This window comes from Xenopus laevis, chromosome 2L (assembly GCF_017654675.1).
Source record: "Xenopus laevis strain J_2021 chromosome 2L, Xenopus_laevis_v10.1, whole genome shotgun sequence".
Taxonomy (NCBI): Eukaryota; Metazoa; Chordata; class Amphibia; order Anura; family Pipidae; genus Xenopus; species Xenopus laevis.
Genome location: NC_054373.1, coordinates 57,728,275 through 57,747,482, shown reverse-complemented (window position 1 = coordinate 57,747,482; position 19,208 = coordinate 57,728,275). Strand labels below are relative to the sequence as shown.

The window sequence follows — 19,208 nt, the reverse complement described above, 5'->3', positions numbered from 1 at the left end:
ATATTTATTCAATACAAAATGTAAAAGAATAGGCATACCGACCCATCGATCCTCCGCCTTAAGCGTTTCATAGCCACTTCTACTTAATCATAGGCACCATTACCAGTCCACCAGAGGTAATGTGATAAATCATAGACACATTTTTAAGCAATCAGCAACATGGGAGGGTTTTTTTTTTCCATTGAAAAGCAGTTGTAGCCTAGTGAATAGGAGGTTCTCCAACAATGTAGGGCATGTATGTAGCATTATACAGAGTGATAAAGACATGATTTTTGCCCTGCCAATGTAGAAACAAAACTCCCATAGACTAATGTAGTTTGCAACAAAAAAGTTTCAGGATAGATTTGCTCATCGCTACCATTAATCATATAGGCATGATCCATTTATTCGGACACAATTTTTACCAATATCCATTATTATCCAGGTTAGTGACAGGGTCTCTCTATCAACACATACAATTGAGCCACCAGGAATGATTTTTTCATCTACATAGGTTGGAAATCTTCATGAAGTTATAACCCCAGTTACCAGGGTGCATCTAGATGAAGGGCAGACCATATTTCTAAGTGTCTGAAAACCCTTCTGCATTAAGGGCTGAACTCCACAGTGGGGCTTTTTCCGGTCTGACACGATGAGAGGAAGCAAATGTGAAGAGACGGATGCACCTAATATAATGTAAGTAATTGGCAAGTCTGACCTACAAGACCCAATGTCAGTGCTGAATCATCAGATACAGGTAGAATTCTATTGTTTCTAACTGTATAGTGGACAATTCAGCTCTACACATATGTATTGAAACAATCTTTCCTGGAAAGATTGAAATTGATACACCTTAATGGTGTACCCCAGAGTGGTCTATCCCTCTTAAGCACCTTTCCAATTGTGACTTCTCATCCAATTCTACATTCATCAAGTTTGAAGCTTCTCTAGAGGTACACAATGACTTGTAGAAGATAGCTTTAAAATGACAGTTTTCAATACCATCTGGACCCTGAACACGTGCTCTGGTAAACATTCAGTCCAATATTCAGTAATCTGGTGGTACGGTGTACAAAATCACAGCACAGGTACCTATAGGTACAGCCGTAGGGGTATTTGTTATATCCATCTATAAACAAGTTGCCTGATCTGTAAGCTGTTCCTGCCTCACACACTGCAGCAGTCTACTGAAAATCAACAATTATTCAACTGCATCAGAATATATAGACTTTGTATTTTATAAAACTACAGCCATCTTGGAAAAGCAGTCAGCACGTCGATTGACCTTCCTTTGGAGAATTTGTGCACGTTCCTTAGTTGCATTCACTAATAACCACCAGATGGTACTGGAGAGTATAAATGACATTGTTAATGGAGTGTCAGTAAGCTTGATAAAAGGCTGCAGGGCCTGAAACGTTGCTCTGATGCCCTAAGCTGAAATAAGAAAGCTTATTCAGGCTGGTGCTGTTCTACAAACAAATGATAAAACTACAGCCAGCCAACAGGCAAAGAACAAGCTATTGTCTAATGATTGTAGCCAATATTACGTTTATAATTAACTGCCAACAAAATGTTCTATATTTTTATTACAGCTGATTTGCCATATATACAGCAAGCACAATAGTGGACATATGCAGAACCTTTTGAGTTTTACCTTAATAGCATTGCTTAAAAAAACCAACAAAATATTTTATTTTTTCCAACCTTCTTTAAGAAAAGAAATACAAATTTCAATTCCACAACTGCATTCTACTGTTAGTTTCACATATGAAATACACCTTCAATGTCTACAAAACAAAAACATGCTTATAAATGATTGCATAGCAATAGGAACAGAAGAATTCTAAAATATACAATGGTGATTTTAATTTATCAATGCAATCTTTAAAAAGAAATCAAATACCTTTTTGATAATGCAAATTAGACAAAGTGGAGGCTGCATAAACATTTGTACACATGCCACTTTCAGGTAATATAATGGGGGGGGGGTGTGCTGCAGAACCTCACTTTTGTGCTGTACTAAATGCCATTGAGATTGATGAGCCAGTCAATGAGGAGGATAACAGTAGCACCACATTTCAGAACGGAGATCTAAGCAATGCTATACTTGCATCCCACCTGATTGAATGTTAAGCAAGAATCCTTACTTTTAAAGGACCAGTAACATTTAAAAAAGAAATTACATTTTAAATCGCTAAGAAATAACTTACAGAAACTCCGCTTGCACTCCTCTTCAGAAAAGGCGATCCATTGTGCGGTGCTCCATATCTCCTCCCTGCCTTCCTTATAGGAGAGATGGCCAGGGAGGAGAAATAGAGTGTCGCATGATGGATCGTTTCAGTGTCTGAAGAGGAGTGAAAGCAGAGTTTCTGTAAGTTATTTCTTAATAAAGACTTAGCGATTTAAAAGTTTCATTTGTCTGTTTTTTTTTTCCCGTTCTATCCTAACAAATTTTTTTTTTTTTTTTAAATTGATGTCACTGGTCCTTTAAACATGACAAGAAAAAAAAAAAAGTTTAAGAAACAAGTTGTTCTATGTACAAAACCAATATTGGGGTTTCTCTCGTTAACGATGCATTTATACATGATGCTAAGGCGGTTTACTGAACACACCACCACCCAGGTTGCTTAGAAGTGCTGTGAAAGGAACAGAAAATGATTTCTCCCCGACAGTCTCTAACAACATTTTAGATTGAAGGCCAAGAACTTTAATTCATACTTCACAGTCGGAAACATATTAAACCCCAGTTCAAAATGATTACAAAAGGATGTTGTTTGGGGCAGGACATTTATATAAAATGCCAAGTTTAACACTTGTAGCCACTTCAGTTTCTAAGTTTAGCTCAAGTATATGCTAAGAGAAAGCAAACAGGGTCAACCCCCCCCCCCAAAAATAAATTTTGATCACTGGCTGCAAATATACCGTAATTAAACAACTTTGAGCATTTAGCTTCACTGTAATTCTGGGGAGACATATTATAAACATTGTGCAAGGAAGCCACTTTAATGGCCACTTGACTTGTGGCTATTCCAAGAGCGGGACCTCGATTTCGATCTTGATGCAGAGCGAGATGGTGATTTAGACTGCTCATCTCTTCTGGGCTCCCGGTTGTACCGGGAACTCTCTCTATAGCGAGTCTTGGAATCTGCTTTTGAATGTCCCCTGGAATTGGATCTGGAGCCTGAACGTTCTTCTCCTACAGTTTTCTTTGGTTGAGATTTAGAACGAGAGCGAGAGTTGGAACCAGATCTTGAGCGGGATCTATTGCGACGATTGAATCTAGGAAACAAAAGGTCCAAATGATAGAATTTCTGCAACCTTTGCAAAAGATTAGTCTGTGACTGGCTGTGAAACCACGCTTTTCTTCTAATTGTATACTTCGAATTGAAATATTAAAATAAATTATTACATATTTACAATGACTTTTTAGCTTTTACAATTTATCCTGGTTTCTGTAATTCCCATTACAGTTTTGTAAAGGGATTCGGTCATGATTTTTATAATGTAGTTTTTATAAAATTTTATTCCTTAACCAACCAAGTATTTTTAGTTGTAATATTGGTGTGTAGGCAGCCATTTCAGGTCATTTTGCCTGGTCATGTGCTTTCAGAAAGAGCCAGCATTAAGGGCAGAGACAGACGAGAAGATTTAGGAAGATTTAGTCACCTGGCGACAAATTGCCTCTTCTTCGGGAAGATTAGTCTCTGGGCGACTCATCTCCCCGAATCTTCTCGTCTAGCTCTCTGCCCTTAGACTGGAGCTGCTTTCTGACAGGCTATTGTTTCTCCTACTCAATGTAACTGCAGATGTTGCAGTGGGACCTGGATTTTTACTATTGAGTGCTGTTCTTAGATCTACCAGGCAGCTGTTGGGGAGCTGTTATCTTGTTACCTTCCCATTGTTCTGTTAGACTGCTAGGGGAGGGGGGTGATATATCGCTGAAATTTGCAGTACAGCCGTAAAGAGTGACTGATGTTTATCAGAGTACAAGTCACATGACTGGGGGCTTCTGGGAAACTGACAATACGTCTAGCACATCAGATTTAAAAATTAAATATAAAAATATCAGTTTGTGCTTTTGAAAAACAGAAGCAGCACTATTAACGGAGGCATTTTGAAAAAAAAAAATAAATAAAAGTTTCACCATGACAGTGTCCCTTTAAAGATAGTGTCGTTATTTGATAGAACTAAAGTGCAGCCAGCAAAAAAGAATGTTTTGCAAAAGTTCTACTTATTTTAACCCTTGCATGTCAAAAATAAAGTTGTCGGTAAATAACAATAGGAAACAAAAAAAAATGCTCCTTTGATTTCATGTATAAAGCCCTATAATCTATGTTCAAATACCTATTATATTTGTATATTGCAATTTATATTTGAATTCAGAGATTTTTTTTAACCAGTAGGAGGCTGCACAACCACATTTCAAAAGACCAGTGGGTTTTTTCACTATAGACAAAGTTTATTTACCCCAAAAGCATATTTTCAGCCTCTTTTAAATTTCACATTGGTGCAAAGTTTTAATAGTCTATTCATAAGCCATGACTAATTTCTTACCTGCCATGATCTGAATGGCTTCTGCTGCGACGGAATCTCTCTGTTCCTCTGCTAAGTAGGGAGGAATAAAAAATAAATGAATTACTTTCTACATAAAGGCATATCAAACTAGCACTTTTGCACTAAATAAATGACATGCTAGTTAGACTTACCCTCCCCTTGGACTATAAGATCTGCCATAATTCTGCTCGAGGGAACGACTTCTGGATCTCCTCCTTTCATAGCTTCGGCTCCTGGACCTCCTATTGTATCGATCATAATCATCATAGCGCGAGGAACCATATGTGCTTGTCCCTTCTTTAGCTTTCATCTGATTTGGAGCTTCAGTTAAATAGGAAAAGCCAGTTATTGTCAATTTAAAATGTTTGAAATTCTAATTACAATTCTTGAAGCAAATTTTTCTGCTGAAATGCCACTTCCCAGTCAGCAGCTCTGGGCCACATAAGTTAAGGTTATATGTACGTGTATATTCTTCTGGACTTGGGCTCTAATGGAAGGACTGAAAGGTAACTTGCAGAGGCATATTTTACCAGGAGTTGAAAAACGTTCTATTTTTAAACACCCATCTTTATAATTATCTTATAAGTGTTCTGTTAACTCCAAAATGCAAGTTTGGACTTTTAAGGGAAAAAACCCATTGCAGTGTCAAAGGAGTCGACTTGAATGTGATTCAACCATTTGGAATATCTAACAAGTATTTTGTGCTCTGCAGCAGCAAAGAAAATATATTTATTATCCACTATTAGATTCATGAGGCATAGCTTTATGTTATTTGACATGGTCAATATCTAAGGCCCTAAGATTGTTAAAGATCGAATCTAGGTTTACTTGTCCTTTGAAACACAGCCAGATATTGGATCCGTAAAAAAGGACTAGGTTGCAGTATTCCAGCCAATGAAGGACTCCTAACTACATCTCTATTGAATTTCAATTTTTTGTAGTCAAGTTTTTAAAGGGGAAATCTCAATTTAAAAAAACAAAACAAAAAAAAAACATGGAATCTTGGAGATTTATTATACCACAAAGCTGCTAAAATACTCCAGCTAAAACCTGTCAAGGCCAATGGCAGATGTTCCTTCGATAATTTAAAGATGTAGTGATCTGATTGGATAAACGAGTTAAAATCGTGGATCTGAGTTAGGTCAACTATTTTAATTTAAAAAAAAAATGGTAAATTTGTGTTTTAGTTAAGTTGTATTACAGCCTTTTCCTGCACAGTAAACAATAAATTTAAAAGGAGTGTGTTATCACCCAATACTAAGATAAAGTTTAAAAAAGGGACTGTAAATGGATAACATTTTCCGTTTGCGGAGGACATGCTCTCCACGCCACATTGGAAAATTAACAGCAAATTAATTAGTGTTCTTATAAATAAAAGATAAGTATTGTAAATTATTTTTTAGTCATCCTTGCTTTAAATCTGATCACCACCAAATCTCGCCTGGTAGCCAGAGAGAGAGCAAAAAAGTTAATTTGTTCATAAGACATTTGACTCACTTTTTCTGTCGCCTTGTGCAAACTGAATTTCGATTTGACGGCCACATATCCATTTCTTGTCCAAGTTATGTAAAGCATCCTCTGCATCACGAACATCTTCAAATGTGCCAGTAAGTTAAGGTGGTTTATTTTTTTATTGTAACTGTGCCGCTTCTTTTCAATATATCCAAGATGGGGGGAAAAAAAATCTTAAATGTCATCATATTACATATAAAGCATGGCAATCAGACAGGAAGAAAAAATATATCACAATACAGCTCCCCTTACTTATCATGGAAAGACAAAAACTTCCCCAATGGGTATACAAAACCCTAACATTTACCCATGGAGTAGAAATGGTTTACAAAACCTATAAGATGTATTAGATGATAACTACTCGGTTTAACAAACAAAATTTGCTGAGAAATTTCCACTCACATCACCACACATACTTTTAAGCCTAAAAATCATCCACTTTGTAAATCATACATTAAAACGACAAATATATAAACAACCCACTTAATAAAATCTGTTAAAACAAAACTCACATCGGCCCTGAAAAGCGGTAAAGCTGGCAAATTGATGCGTTAGCCACTTAGCCCTCGAATCTGCCCAATAACTGAAATGAATGCAGGAGCATGTCAAAGAATTAAGTAAAATTATGAAGGCTGTAAAAATAAAAGGTCAAAAAATATATAATAAATTTAAACATACAAAAGAAAAGGTTTTAGACGAGTATTAAGTGTTCATGATTGCTCCAATACCTTTCCGTTTCACTAATAAATGCTCCATTGTGATATTTAATCATGGTGCACCTCTGTGTCACCCCTCACTCCAATAAATACTGGAACAAAGGAATGTGGCAAATAGGCAAGATTTATTGTTTAGCTTTATTGAAACAATCCCTTCAGTTGTGTACTCTATCAATTTCTGGAGATTAACAGGGAAACTTTATCTACTCCATACTTGGTTCTTGTGAGGTAGAAATGTTGGTGTGAGGTAGAAATGTTGGTGTGCAGAGTGTTATAGATCATACTCCGCATAAAGAAAAGGGAATAGAAAGTCCCTAGTAAAGTTCTCCTATAATAAATCGCACAACCACTTGTGCTTATAATGAAAAGGACTTTAAATTAAGATAACCTTTAATTACTAAAAACCCAAGTACCTCATTAAAACCAAGGAAATTATAAATACAGCATCTTTCCTTTATTGATGACTGAAGAGAATAGAATATGACATGGGGGAAATTAGCTTATAATAGGACCCCCAATGAAGAGCTACTGACCCTACTGCACTATATTCTCACACACAAGATATGCTTAGTGCCACCTAAAAATACATCAGCATTTCATTTTCCCTCTAATGAGTTTCTCTCAACACCTAGGGGCAAATGCATCAAGGGTTAATTAACCCTCAATATTCGACTGGGGAATGAAAATCCTTTGAATATCGAAGTCGAAGGATTTTGCGCATATACTTCGATCGAACGATCAAAGGAAAACCGTTCGAACGATTAAATCCTTCGAATCGAACGATTAAATCCTTCGAATCGAACGATTTTAATCCAACGATCGAAGGATTATCCTTCGACCAAAAAAAGTTAGCCAAGCCTATGGGGACCTTCCCCATAGGATAACATTGAGTTCGGTAGCTTTTAGTTGGCGAACTAGGGGGTCGAAGTTTTTTCTTAAAGAGACAGTACTATCGAATGGTCGAACGATTTTTAGTTCGAATCAAAGTCGTAGTCGAAGTAGCCCATTCGATGGTCGAAGTAGCCAAAAAAACACTTCGAAATTCGAAGTTTTTTTTCTTCTATTCCTTCACTCGAACTTAATGAATGGGCCCCCTAGTGTTCATTACACTAATCGACCAAATAGTTCAGTGCTACAATTGTACTTCCTTTCAATTTAATTCCTTAAAGAGGCAGTTCACCTTTAAGGCAACTTTTAATACGTTATAGAATGGCCAATGCTAAGCAACTTTTCAATCGGTTTTCATTATTTTTTTTATTTTATAGTTTTATATTTATTTGGCTTTTTCTTTGGACTCTTTGCAGCTTTCAAATGGGCATCGCTGACCCCTTCTAAAAGCAGATGCTCTGTAAGGCTACAAATGTATTGCTTTTGCTACTGGATATTCCTGATCTTTCTATTCAGCTCCTCTCCTATTCCAGTCTCTTATTCAAATCAGTGCATGGTTGTTAGGGGAATTTGCACCCTAGCAACCAGGTTGCTTAAATGCAAATTGAAGAGCTGCTGAATAAAAATAACTCAAACCACAAATAAATGAAAGCCAATTCTCTCAGAATATCACTCTCTACATCATAATAAATGTTCTCAAAGGTGAACCACCCCTTTAATTAAAATCTAAAACAAAAAGGACTGCCTTTTGCTCTTATCCAAGAACTTTAACAAAGGCTATCATGCCCAAATCCATAATATAGTGTAGACTGCATTTCTCACCACAATTAGGGCACTTCACAACAAAGATAGTCCTGCTTTTCATTAAGCAAGTACAGCATAGAACCAGTCAAAATAAAATGAACTGGCTCAGGGGCTGACAGTCACATATTTTGTGCTTCAATCTACCACCTGGTTGGCCAAATAGTACTGTTAAATAAATGGCCTATAAACAATTTGAACAGACCATATGCAAACCCCCATGGTATCTTTTTTGATTTTTTTTTAACTTCGTTAACTGTTCTGTGGCTTTCCTCAAATTGCATTTTGAATAGGAAGTCAAATCAAAATCTAGCTTCAAAATGAATTTGCTTTCTGGTTGCCTTTCTGTTCAGTCTCAATCAGTATCAGAAAATCTAAGCAGACTAGTCACAAATTGTCTTGGAATATATAACCTCTTCACACGTTAAACCTTTGCATCAACAAAGAATGGCACTCCTATGCCAGACTTACCCTAGCTTTTGCCTAGCAAAAGCAAGCAGATCATTCCACATATTTAACATATGAATCAGGTAACCAGATGGAGTGAATTTATGGTATAATTTAGGAATTTAAATCAACAATATACCCGGAAATCTGACCAAAAACACCCAATATCACTAACAACAAGCATTTAGTCGTCATTAACAAAACTAACCTGTATATTTAAAAGTTTAAACATGTAACAGACATTGTTCCCTCAAATTCCTTCTTTGTTTTATGTGCAAAAAAATTCTTTTGTGCGCACATTTTAAACTTGTGTGCGCAGTTTTTAAAAGTTGTGCGCTCAGGTCAGAATACAAAATGTTGTATTTTCACAAAATTCTTTGTAAGCACCACAATTTGTGTGTTCTAGCCTCAAAATGTGTGCGTGCGCACCTTAGAGTGAATGTCGGTAACAGGTATTCTGAGTGCACCAGGTGTTCCGATAACTGTAGAAACATGTGAACCCAGACCACGATCATGTTGCGTACTTACACCGGAAGGCAAACATCTTTGCATGTAGGATACATGAGGCATGACGTCTGTTAGCTTGGCAACAATTCATTCAACTTCATCTTGGCCTTTAATTCTAACAGCTTGTCAGAAAGACTTGTCATGAGGCGCTTGCCATTTATGAGAGACGGCTTTATCTTTAACTTTCAAAAATAAACTTTTCCCCCTTTTGCGGATAAACCGAAGCTTTGTCTCCTATTATGGCTTGTCCTTCTTCCAGCTTTTCTGTACTTTATCCCACACCTTCCCTTTATATCTTCAAGTCTGATCATTTAGAGGTCTTTGCTTTGTCTACTTGTCTTTGAACTCTACTCTAAAATGTTCTTTCATGCTTTGTTGTTCGCCTTTACTGTAAATCTTTAGAGGTAATAAGAGGACAGTAGAATTAGGGACAATTTTAAATGATAAATTTCCTCAATAATATCAATGGTCTGCATAATTAAACGTTAACCAATTTAGAATAAAAGTCAATAACGACCTAGTAAAAATATGAAACAAACATAGGTTATTTCGAGTAATTTATAAGCTACAAGACATGGGGAGAGTTAACTGAATGGATCAATCTAAAGTGCTAGTAATCTGTTTTAGTATAGTTGCTTTCCTACAGCACTATCCTATGATATGACTTAAAACGTTTAACACCTAATAATAAAAAGTTTATTGCAGAGAGAAGAAACCCTTCAAGTCAACAATAAATGTGAAATAATTTTACATGGGTATCAGAAATTCTAGTTAAGAAATAATTGCATGGCTTCTTCAAAACAAAAGTAGTTTAAAGGAAGAGTAACCTAAAAATAGAAAGCATTTTAAAGTAATTAAAATATAATGTACTGTTGACCTGAACTGTTAATGTGTTTGCATTTAAGACTAAAGCGGAGAGCCAACACATTGATCTAGAATATATCTCACCTCACTAAAAAGATGCAAGAAAGGATATTGAACATAAGCAAATCCTCTGGGGCGCCGCGTGTAATAATCTAGTGGAACATAAACATCAACGATAGGACCATAACGACCAAACTCTCGACGCATATCTTCAGATCTTAAAGATAAAATGAAAAGGATTTAGTGGTTGCAGATTTCTTCTAGTTAAATAAAAACATATATACAGGTACTAACATTCCCCAGATCACCAAAGTATGAAAACAAAGCAACTATGTTAAACAAAAATGAGTTGACAGACTATAAAATGCCTCCTGTGAGGCTCATCAGTTTAGGGTGGTAAGTTAACATTTCTCTGCACAGGATGTGATATTTTGTGTCCTCTAAAGCAAGTCAAGTACCCTGCTGGCTCTGTAGGGCTATTAACACAACATCAGGGTTTTAGGTGATAAAGACAATTGTAGCAGCAACTTAGGCAACACTAATAGGAGTGTGGCCTCTATTAGCCCATAAGGTCTGTGTTGACATGGTGATTTACCAATTTTATGATTATAACTAAAAAGCCCTGTTTTTGTACATACAAAAGCAAAGCTTTTGGATTACTCATGAGACAGGGGACTAGGGAATGTGCATGGATCAATCCCCCTTATTTTTCTCTATATTTGTAGTTAATTTGGCCAGATCAGTAGCACTTCCATTGTATTTACATATATTCTTAATGCTATTGTAGCAGTTATTCTGCCGGAAGTCTAGCAGTTATGCAGTGCAGTAACACTCATAGCAACTTTTAGGCTTTGGCTTATAAAGGACAAGTAAAGTCCTATTCATTAAGGAACGTGGGTGTAGTGCTGATTTCTCAGTCCCCCCTCACTTTCAACTGTGAATGGAATCGCTGATACTGGATCCCAGGCCAGCACTCATCTGTAAACATCACACTAGCATGGGGCACAATTCCTCTGCAATTTGCCACAATTTTCCAGGAATGTGCAGTGTATTAATATCACAGGTTTGTTCATGCACAGTGTACAAACACAGAATACTTGTGCATGCAAACAGCCCTGCACAGCCAAAAAAATAATCCTGAGGAATCCTCATGGATACTCACAGATCTATGAACAGGCATATAAATGAAAATTATTAATTCATTGTAAAAACTTTACGTGTGCAGCATTTTTCTACATAGATGCACTTTCTCACAGGCAACTGAATCATCAATGAGAAATCACTGTGTACAGACAGCCTTATGCTTTTCATGCAAGGCAATACTTTTAATGAAAGTCTCTGATCCACGGAGCACCAAGCCAGGTCGAAGATTAATAAATTTTCATTTTATTGAAGATTAAACATTTTACATGATAGTAAATCACCAACAGTGCATCAAACGCAGTCCATGCTTAACGCGTTTCGTAGCTTCAACACTACTTCATCAGAAGCATAAACAAACAACTTCCCATAATGCCCTTAAATAGTGCAACAAACCCCTTTAGCCTAATTAGAATCATCAATTGAATTAACCCTTAATAAGAAACCCACAAGTTAAAAACATTCTAGGAAAATGCACTAAATGAAAAATTTGTTACAAAAATCCACAAAAGGGGTTAAACATGACAAAACATATCACTACCTCCTACGGTTAGAATAAAAGGGAGGGAGAGAAAGTACAAATATAAGTACTATAATAAGGCAATATATGATTATATAAAATATTAATTTAAATAATGCCAAATATTCTAAGGATATATAAATATGCCATTAATAACATTAAATACAAAAGCACGAGAGCTCACACTCCCTATTCAGGCCCCCATAATCCTCAGTGGTTTTCAAATGATATATCCAGAAGGTCTCCAGCCTACTTAATTTGGTTTCATAATCTCCCCCTCTAACGTCTCGCACTGGCTTATCTATGACTTGGAAATTAACCCTTGCATAACCATCATGTTTCTCAACTATATGTTTAGCCACTGCGGATCTAAAATCCTTTCTATCCACCGCCGACAGATGTTCCAAGAAACGGGTGCTTGCCATACGGGTAGTCTTACCCACATATTGGGATTTGCACTCACATGTAATTAAATATATGACTCCCTTAGACATACAGTTGAAATATCTATTTATCGTAAAATTAGCCCGTCACGGAACTTGAAAATATTTTAGATGGTGTCACACTCAAACAGGTTTTACACCTCGTTCTTCCACACTTGTACACACCTTTAAATTTAATCCAAGAAGGTTCAGTTTCCTTGGTTTTGGAAGAATATAAGCTTTTATATATATGCGTGGCTATACTTTTGCCCTTTCTGAAAACAAAACTAGGAGTTTTGTCCAAAGGCAATACTTTTACATTTATCCATATGCCTTGTGGATCTGTGGGAGCCTGCTGCTATATTTTTTGGAACACATTACCTACTCAAGCAGAGGGATTGGGTCATGTGCATCTGGACCACACATTTCTACTGGGGAGATGTACTTGTTTATTAGGCTATACAAATATTTTTCAAATCCAGTTAAGATGCCAGCTTATGGCCTGGAACCCAAAATGAGCATGTTTATTCACCGAGGTGCCTTGGCACCCTCAAGTGAACAGCACTCTGTGTCCTTCGGTGTAATCCACAAGTGTCTAACCTGACCACCTATAACGGGGGCCGCATGGGAACTGTTTAGCTAGTTTGCTTTTGATCCTGACCTGGATACTCCGCAAAATGAATTATATTCCATGTGGTCCCCCTTCAAGGTTAGAAAGAAGCAAAAACAGGAAGTAGTGTTCTGGCTATTATGTTACACATCCGTTCACTGCAGCCTTTATAGGATTTCATTTCTGGCTAACTATATTGAAAACATTTGGCACAGCACTTTTATTTTTACGGTTCCTAAAATCTCCATGGCAACAATGCAAAATGTGGGCAGCAATACATGTATTACTGGGCAAACAAACTATAGAACTCATGAACAAGTACCATAGCTGGAAAACCTGCAAAGCCCAAAGTTTTTCTGTAATTTAGACCATCATGCCATAATAAAAGATGAAATGTTAAAATTAAAGAAGATTGTTGCGGCACCAACATGGATTTATGCAGTTTAGTCTTATTAAGAATAAGGTACTATCACAAAACAGACAAATCTCATATGCAAAAAGAACACACATGCTTGATTAAATGCAGTACTTGGAAAATGGCAGAGCTTTCTGGATAACAGGTTTAAAAAGCCTGAATTGTTAAAGTTTGCTACAAGCCTAGTCTCCTTAAAGGGGTTGCTCACCTTCAAACAACTAGTTTTCTGATAGATCACCAGAAATAACTTTTTCCAATTACTTTTAATTTTCTATGCGTCACGGTTTATCTAATATTGAAGTGTCAAATGTCTTTTCACCTTCTAAAGCAGCTCTAGGAGGGGGTCGCCGACCCTGTAAACTGTTCTAAACAGATACATTTAGTTGATGCATTTCTTATCTTTGTCCCTGCTGAGCAGAATCTCTAGGTTATCTCTGGGTTTCATTATGGGCGGCTGTTGAAATTGATACAATAGTTGCTAATACTCCAGAGATGCTGCTGAGAAATGTATGAATTGTATCAACTAATTGTCAACTATCAAGTAAATGTTGCAAAATTGTAACAGTTTAGAGTCTGCACCTGAATTACTGAGCTGGCAGACTCAAACATCAAAGACAGGAACATTCAACATAAAACATAGATTTTGAAAAACAAAAAATAAATAATGGAAAGTAATTGAAAAAAAAAAAAAAGTATTTCTGGGGAACAATCTGAAAACAACTGAAATGTTTGGAAGGTGAACAACCCCTTTAAAGGAGCCAGTAACAACAAAAAGTGATTAACATATCTTATACGGTTTCCCTGCAGTGATAGAACTAGTGTTTGCTTCAGAAACACTACTATAGTTTATATAAACAAGCTGCTGTGTAGCCATGGGGCAGCCATTAAAAGCACTGATTACATAGTAGATATCAGATGCACTCTGTAGAATCCCATTGTATTCTATCACAGAGCTTATCTACTATTTGCTAAGTAGTCTTGAATTACCTGAAGGGCAGACACACACGTGGAGAGTAGGAGATTAGTCACCAAGCGACAAATCACCTCTTCTTTGGGCGACTAATCTCCCCACAATTCCTCCCCGCCAGCTAGAATCTAAGTCACTGGCAGGATGGCACTTGGAGCTCTTAGTTTTCCGTCGTCCGTGCCATCCCACCTAAGATTTAGATTCTAGCCGGCGGGAAGATAGTTTGTGGAGATTAGTCATCAGCAGAGTGAATCCTCCCGAATCTCCATGTGCGTCTCTGCCCTAAAACGCTTTAATTTGATAGCGTTACTGTTCCCTTAGGGTCTGGCCTCATGAGCAGATTGGGGTAGATTAGTCGCCCCCAGTGACAAATCTCCTCGTCTTCAGGGGGGCCATTTTCCCCAAACTGTCCTCCACCGGCTAAAAAGAAGATAGTCTGCGCAAATGCCCATGTGGTCACCCGATGTTTCCTCGTGAGGCAACTTCAGAAAACAAATCTCCGTGTGTGTGAATTGCAGCAGGCAATTTTCCTTTTAGCCAGCGGAGGGTAGTTTGGGGAGATTGTCGCCCCCAAAGAAGAGGAGATTTGTCTGTGGGACGACTAATCTCCCCCAATCTGCTCGTGTGTCCTTAAATTTCCAATCAGCAGGTAGCTTGCCTAAAAGCAGGCGTTTGATTGGTTGCACGTTGTGTCTATTATATGTGAGTGTGGTAATATAGAAAAAAGTATATTAGAGAGTATTATCAATGGATTTGCCATCAACAACGTCACCTTTAGTCCCAAATCTCTTTATCATATAGGTTCGCGTTCTCGACCTTTAACTGCTGGCGATTAAAACTGCTAATAGGGAGAAAGCCCAGGCTGAAAATAGAAGTGTTATATATATATATATATATATATATATATATACACACACACACACACACACACACACAACAGGATATAACCAATTCACAGAAACATGGTTCACGAGCACAATATTTCCTTCACAAAACCTACTCAGCTACAAAGACAAAGACATATATAGTACAGCTCCTCCAGTAAACTGAAAGCCTGGCGCGGTCACTCCCACCTCCATTTTGCTAAATCCGTACGTAAAAGCAGGTGCCCTTTGCCATGTCTTCCCCAAGGCCGTACTCACCTGATATCATCCGCTATATTCCTGACGAACAACGAGGTGTTTGGAGGTCGTAAGTAACGAGACATCGCGAAAGAGGCAAAAGCGGAAAGCGACGAACGAGAGGAAAAAAAGAACACGTTAACGAAGCATTCACGGAGATTACTGTGCCCAGACGCTACTTCTCGCGAGACCGAACCAAGACGCCGGCTTTCGCGCGCGCCAGAGAGAGGGGGTGGGGAAGAGGAGGGGCTGATACGGGAAGAATGTATGAGGGGATGGTGGGAAATAGTTGGCGGGAGATTAGACACGTATAAAATAAAAGGCAGTGGAAGACTGGTATTTATTTTCAGAAAAGATTACAACGTTACTCCTGCTTTGCTGCTGTAAGTCTCAATCACACACAAGATTCCACACAAATATGGAGAGCTTCCCACCTGTAGAAAACCCTTTTTGCTGGGTAGGGTGCTTTAACAGTGAGAGAATCATCCGCCTGTGATCCAATAATACCCTGTGGTCACAGACAGGCTTGAGAAAGGGCCCAGTGGGGTCCGAAACGTTACCTTGCATGTATCTACTTTGGGGCCAATAAAGAAAATTTGATGCACTGATCTTAAAGTGTGGTGTGCTACAGTGTACCTGGTTTGCTTAATCACACAAAAGGACAGGTTTATCAAAATGTGAGGTTAGAGCAGGGTTGGCTGGTTTCCAGCCAAATTGGGCTACTAACTTAAAGTCCAGGCTGGTTTTGAAAATACAAACTAGCCAAGGTACGGATTTGGGCTATTTTTTGGGGCTTTGGCTGTTTTTTTCTTGCCCTAATGTGCCAAGCCTGCATCTCCCAATGTTGGGTAATGTAGCTTTTGTTTAGCAATTTGCCGGCTGCCAAGTTTTATGTAAGACTACAATATCCATGCAATGGGACTGATGTGTAGAAGTTGGGAATTACCAGATTTTGGCCTCTGTGTTGTTGCATTTTCCGCAACACATGATCAAACCTGCTAAATATCGACTACCATGATGTAATGAATCTTTTGCAGTGGGCCCCAACTAGGGTTGCCACCTTTTCGCCCTCATTGGAATCTGAGGGGGAGGTTATGATGCAGTGATCGGCAAATGGCCGGTCGCCATCTCAATTATAGGAAATCCTACCGTGCAGGCAGTTTTGACCCAGGCAGCCCTTCAAAAAACCAGACTGTCTGGGTTAAAACCGGGCAGATGGCAACCCTGGCCCCACCACCCAGATTCATTAGACATCAGGTTTGTGTGGTAGGTGCAGGGCCGCCTTTAGGGGGTACTATTGTACCGGGCTTGAAGGGGGGCCCGACTGTGCTACACTTTTCAAAATAGCTGTGCCCCCCTTGACAGCACTGAAGCCGTGCCTAAGCTGCCGAAGTCGCGAACTGCCAAAATCCCGAACAGTCAACATTCAAAGCCGCGAAAAGACCCAAAGCCATGAAAGGAGCCGAAGTTGAAGCCCTGAAGCCCCTAAAAGACCTGAAGTTGAAGTCCTGAAGTCACGAGTTCAGTTCTACTGAACACCAATTTTTTTATTTTGTTAAACCCCTGGCAACCAATGTACTATTTTAATACTCTATAGGCCCCTTCCACCATTTTTTTTTAAAAAAAAAATATTTTCTGGGGCCCCAATGTTTATTTTTAACTTGTAAGGGGGGCCCCTGGTGCCAATGTTTTTTTAAAAAAACTTTTATGGGAGGCCCTGGCGCCAAAGTTCATAAAAACAAATACATTGTTCGTATAGTTACTTAATCCACGATTATTTTGTAATTTATAGTAAGTGTAAAAACCATATAATCTACGAATACAAAAGTATATGAAAGTGTTCAGTGCAATTCTGAGACCATTTCCAATGATGACAGTAGGTATTTGTTGCTTATTATTAGCAAGCAGGGAATCTACATCGTTCCTCTCAACCTCATGGGCAATAGGGTCGTGGAGGTCATGTCTTCTAGTTGGCCCAATGGCCTCCATTCTACATTAAATATAAAAGTGAAAATATATTTAAAAAAATATATGAAAGGATAGTATACAAAGCTGTTATTATTTTAGTGAGGAATTAAATGTAATCTAAATTAGAACTAATGTGCAAGAAATAAATAACATTTTCATTTAAACAACTAATGTTTTTTTTCCAGCAAGTGGTAGCATTGTGAAGAAAGCCAAGTGACAAAAAATTTTTTTTTTAACCAGCTATAGGAACTAGAATATTAAGTAAAAAAACCCTTACAAGAATCTACCTGACCCGTAGTACTTATTAAACATTATCATGTCAGAGATTTAAAAAATATCAATAAAGCATTATAGCCTCTATAAAAGCATTAAACTTCCGTTTCTAGAATTAAATTAAATAACCTGGAAATTTGTCAGTTTCAAAAGCAGCATTATGCTTCCTATTTTATCAAATTTAGTGATACTGACACATTCAGGTTAGGATTAATACAAGAAAACCAACACAGGGTTATTTTTTAATCCTTCCAATACCATCCCAGTAGTTAAAGGGATAGTTCACATTAAAATAAATCATTAGTATGTCCTACAATGTCCAATTTTTTGCAACATTAAATTTGGTCTTCATCATTTGTATATTTGTATTGTATAATAATAAATGTGTAATGATCTGCTAAAGTGGAGCCCTGGGAGACCCTTCTTTGGGGTTGGCAGGGAAAACCCCTGCCAACCCCAGTCTTGACCGACGCCCTTTTGGGACCCCAAAACTTTCTGTGGTGGGGTGGACAAGGTACCTGCACACTTCTAGGGCAAAATGCGGTATAGACAAGGAGGAGGCAGAGAAGTAAACAGGAATGGGCCAGGGTCAGGTCAGGCGGCAAGAATCAGTCGGTATCCAGGCAGAGAGTCAAAAACCAGTGCAGCAAATGAAAACATGGCTTAAGCAGGATCTGAGAACCAGAAGCTAGCTTGGGCAAAGGGAAGTGGAGAGAGAGATAGAGTGTTAAGGGCTGAGGAACCAATCAGAGATGGAGGGGCAAGAAGGACAGGAAGCAGAACCAATAAAATTAATTTCTTAAATTGTTTGTAAACAATGCACGCGCTTGTGACATCATGACCTGGGCAGCATCAAGTCTTTCCCAAATACACCTCACCCCATTTATTAGACACTGAACTATACACTTCTTTAAGTGGATTGAAAAGGCCACAGCCAAGTTTATTCAAACATAGGTTAACAATCACATATCTTAACATTTTCAGCATGTTAACATTAGAACAACTGTCCAGCGGGATCCCCACCTCTAGCCGGTGAAGGTTGCTCGTATGGAGATCCCTTTGCTACTGGACATATCCACATCCTGAGGGTAGTCCACTTGTTTTGTTCTTCCCCTCAGAACCATGGCTAAAATTCACAACCCCTGGCCTCAGACCTGCCCATCTTCCTCCGTAACCCTGTGCCTTGACTCCAACACCACCTCCTTCCTATGTAGCTGCGACTAAGTAGCCCTTATCTCTTCACATAAAACAGGGCAGGTGGGCAAGCTTTTCAGGCAAAATGGTGCCGGACCCTTCCCGCTCAACCCCTTTTAGTCCCCTTTTGCCCTCCCTCCATCTCTGCAATCTACATCCCCCACAACCCCTTGCTCCCTAATTCCGGTCCACTTCCTTAGCCCAGTCATGGCCCTATTCCTCCATTCCACTACGGCAGGGGTCCCCAACCTTTTTCAAACATGAGCAACATTCAGATGTAAAAAGAGTTGGGAAGCAACACAAGCATAAC

The 19,208-nt window shown here is 38.3% G+C and overlaps 1 protein-coding gene across 2 annotated transcripts; it reads right to left on the bottom strand.

Annotated features, from left to right (window-relative positions):
* Window positions 1-1,547: 1,547 nt before the first annotated feature.
* On the bottom strand, window positions 1,548-15,690 carry srsf10.L (serine/arginine-rich splicing factor 10 L homeolog). 2 transcript variants are annotated; one of them, XM_018242318.2, is made up of 6 exons: window positions 15,485-15,690; window positions 10,381-10,485; window positions 6,031-6,134; window positions 4,686-4,854; window positions 4,534-4,581; window positions 1,548-3,258 (listed from the first exon to the last, which is right to left on the bottom strand). In XM_018242318.2, the coding sequence occupies exons 1-6, from the start codon at window positions 15,547-15,549 to the stop codon at window positions 2,982-2,984; spliced, it is 768 nt and encodes a 255-aa protein (XP_018097807.1). In that variant the 5' UTR covers window positions 15,550-15,690; the 3' UTR covers window positions 1,548-2,981. The 2 variants fall into 2 exon arrangements, with proteins under 2 accessions (XP_018097807.1, XP_018097806.1); XM_018242317.2 differs by having other exon boundaries at window positions 4,534-4,584; window positions 15,485-15,686.
* Between the last annotated feature and the right edge of the window lie 3,518 nt (window positions 15,691-19,208).

Coding starts and splice junctions, on each gene's coding strand:
- srsf10.L (XM_018242317.2), bottom strand. CDS start 15,549: ATGTCTCGTTACTTACGACCTCCAAACACCTCGTTGTTCGTCAGGAAT. Junction 4,855..6,030: donor TGCACAAGGCGACAGAAAAA/GTGAGTCAAATG, acceptor ATTTAACTGAAG/CTCCAAATCAGATGAAAGCT. Junction 3,259..4,533: donor AGCCATTCAGATCATGGCAG/GTAAGAAATTAG, acceptor TTTGTTTCCTAG/ATTCAATCGTCGCAATAGAT.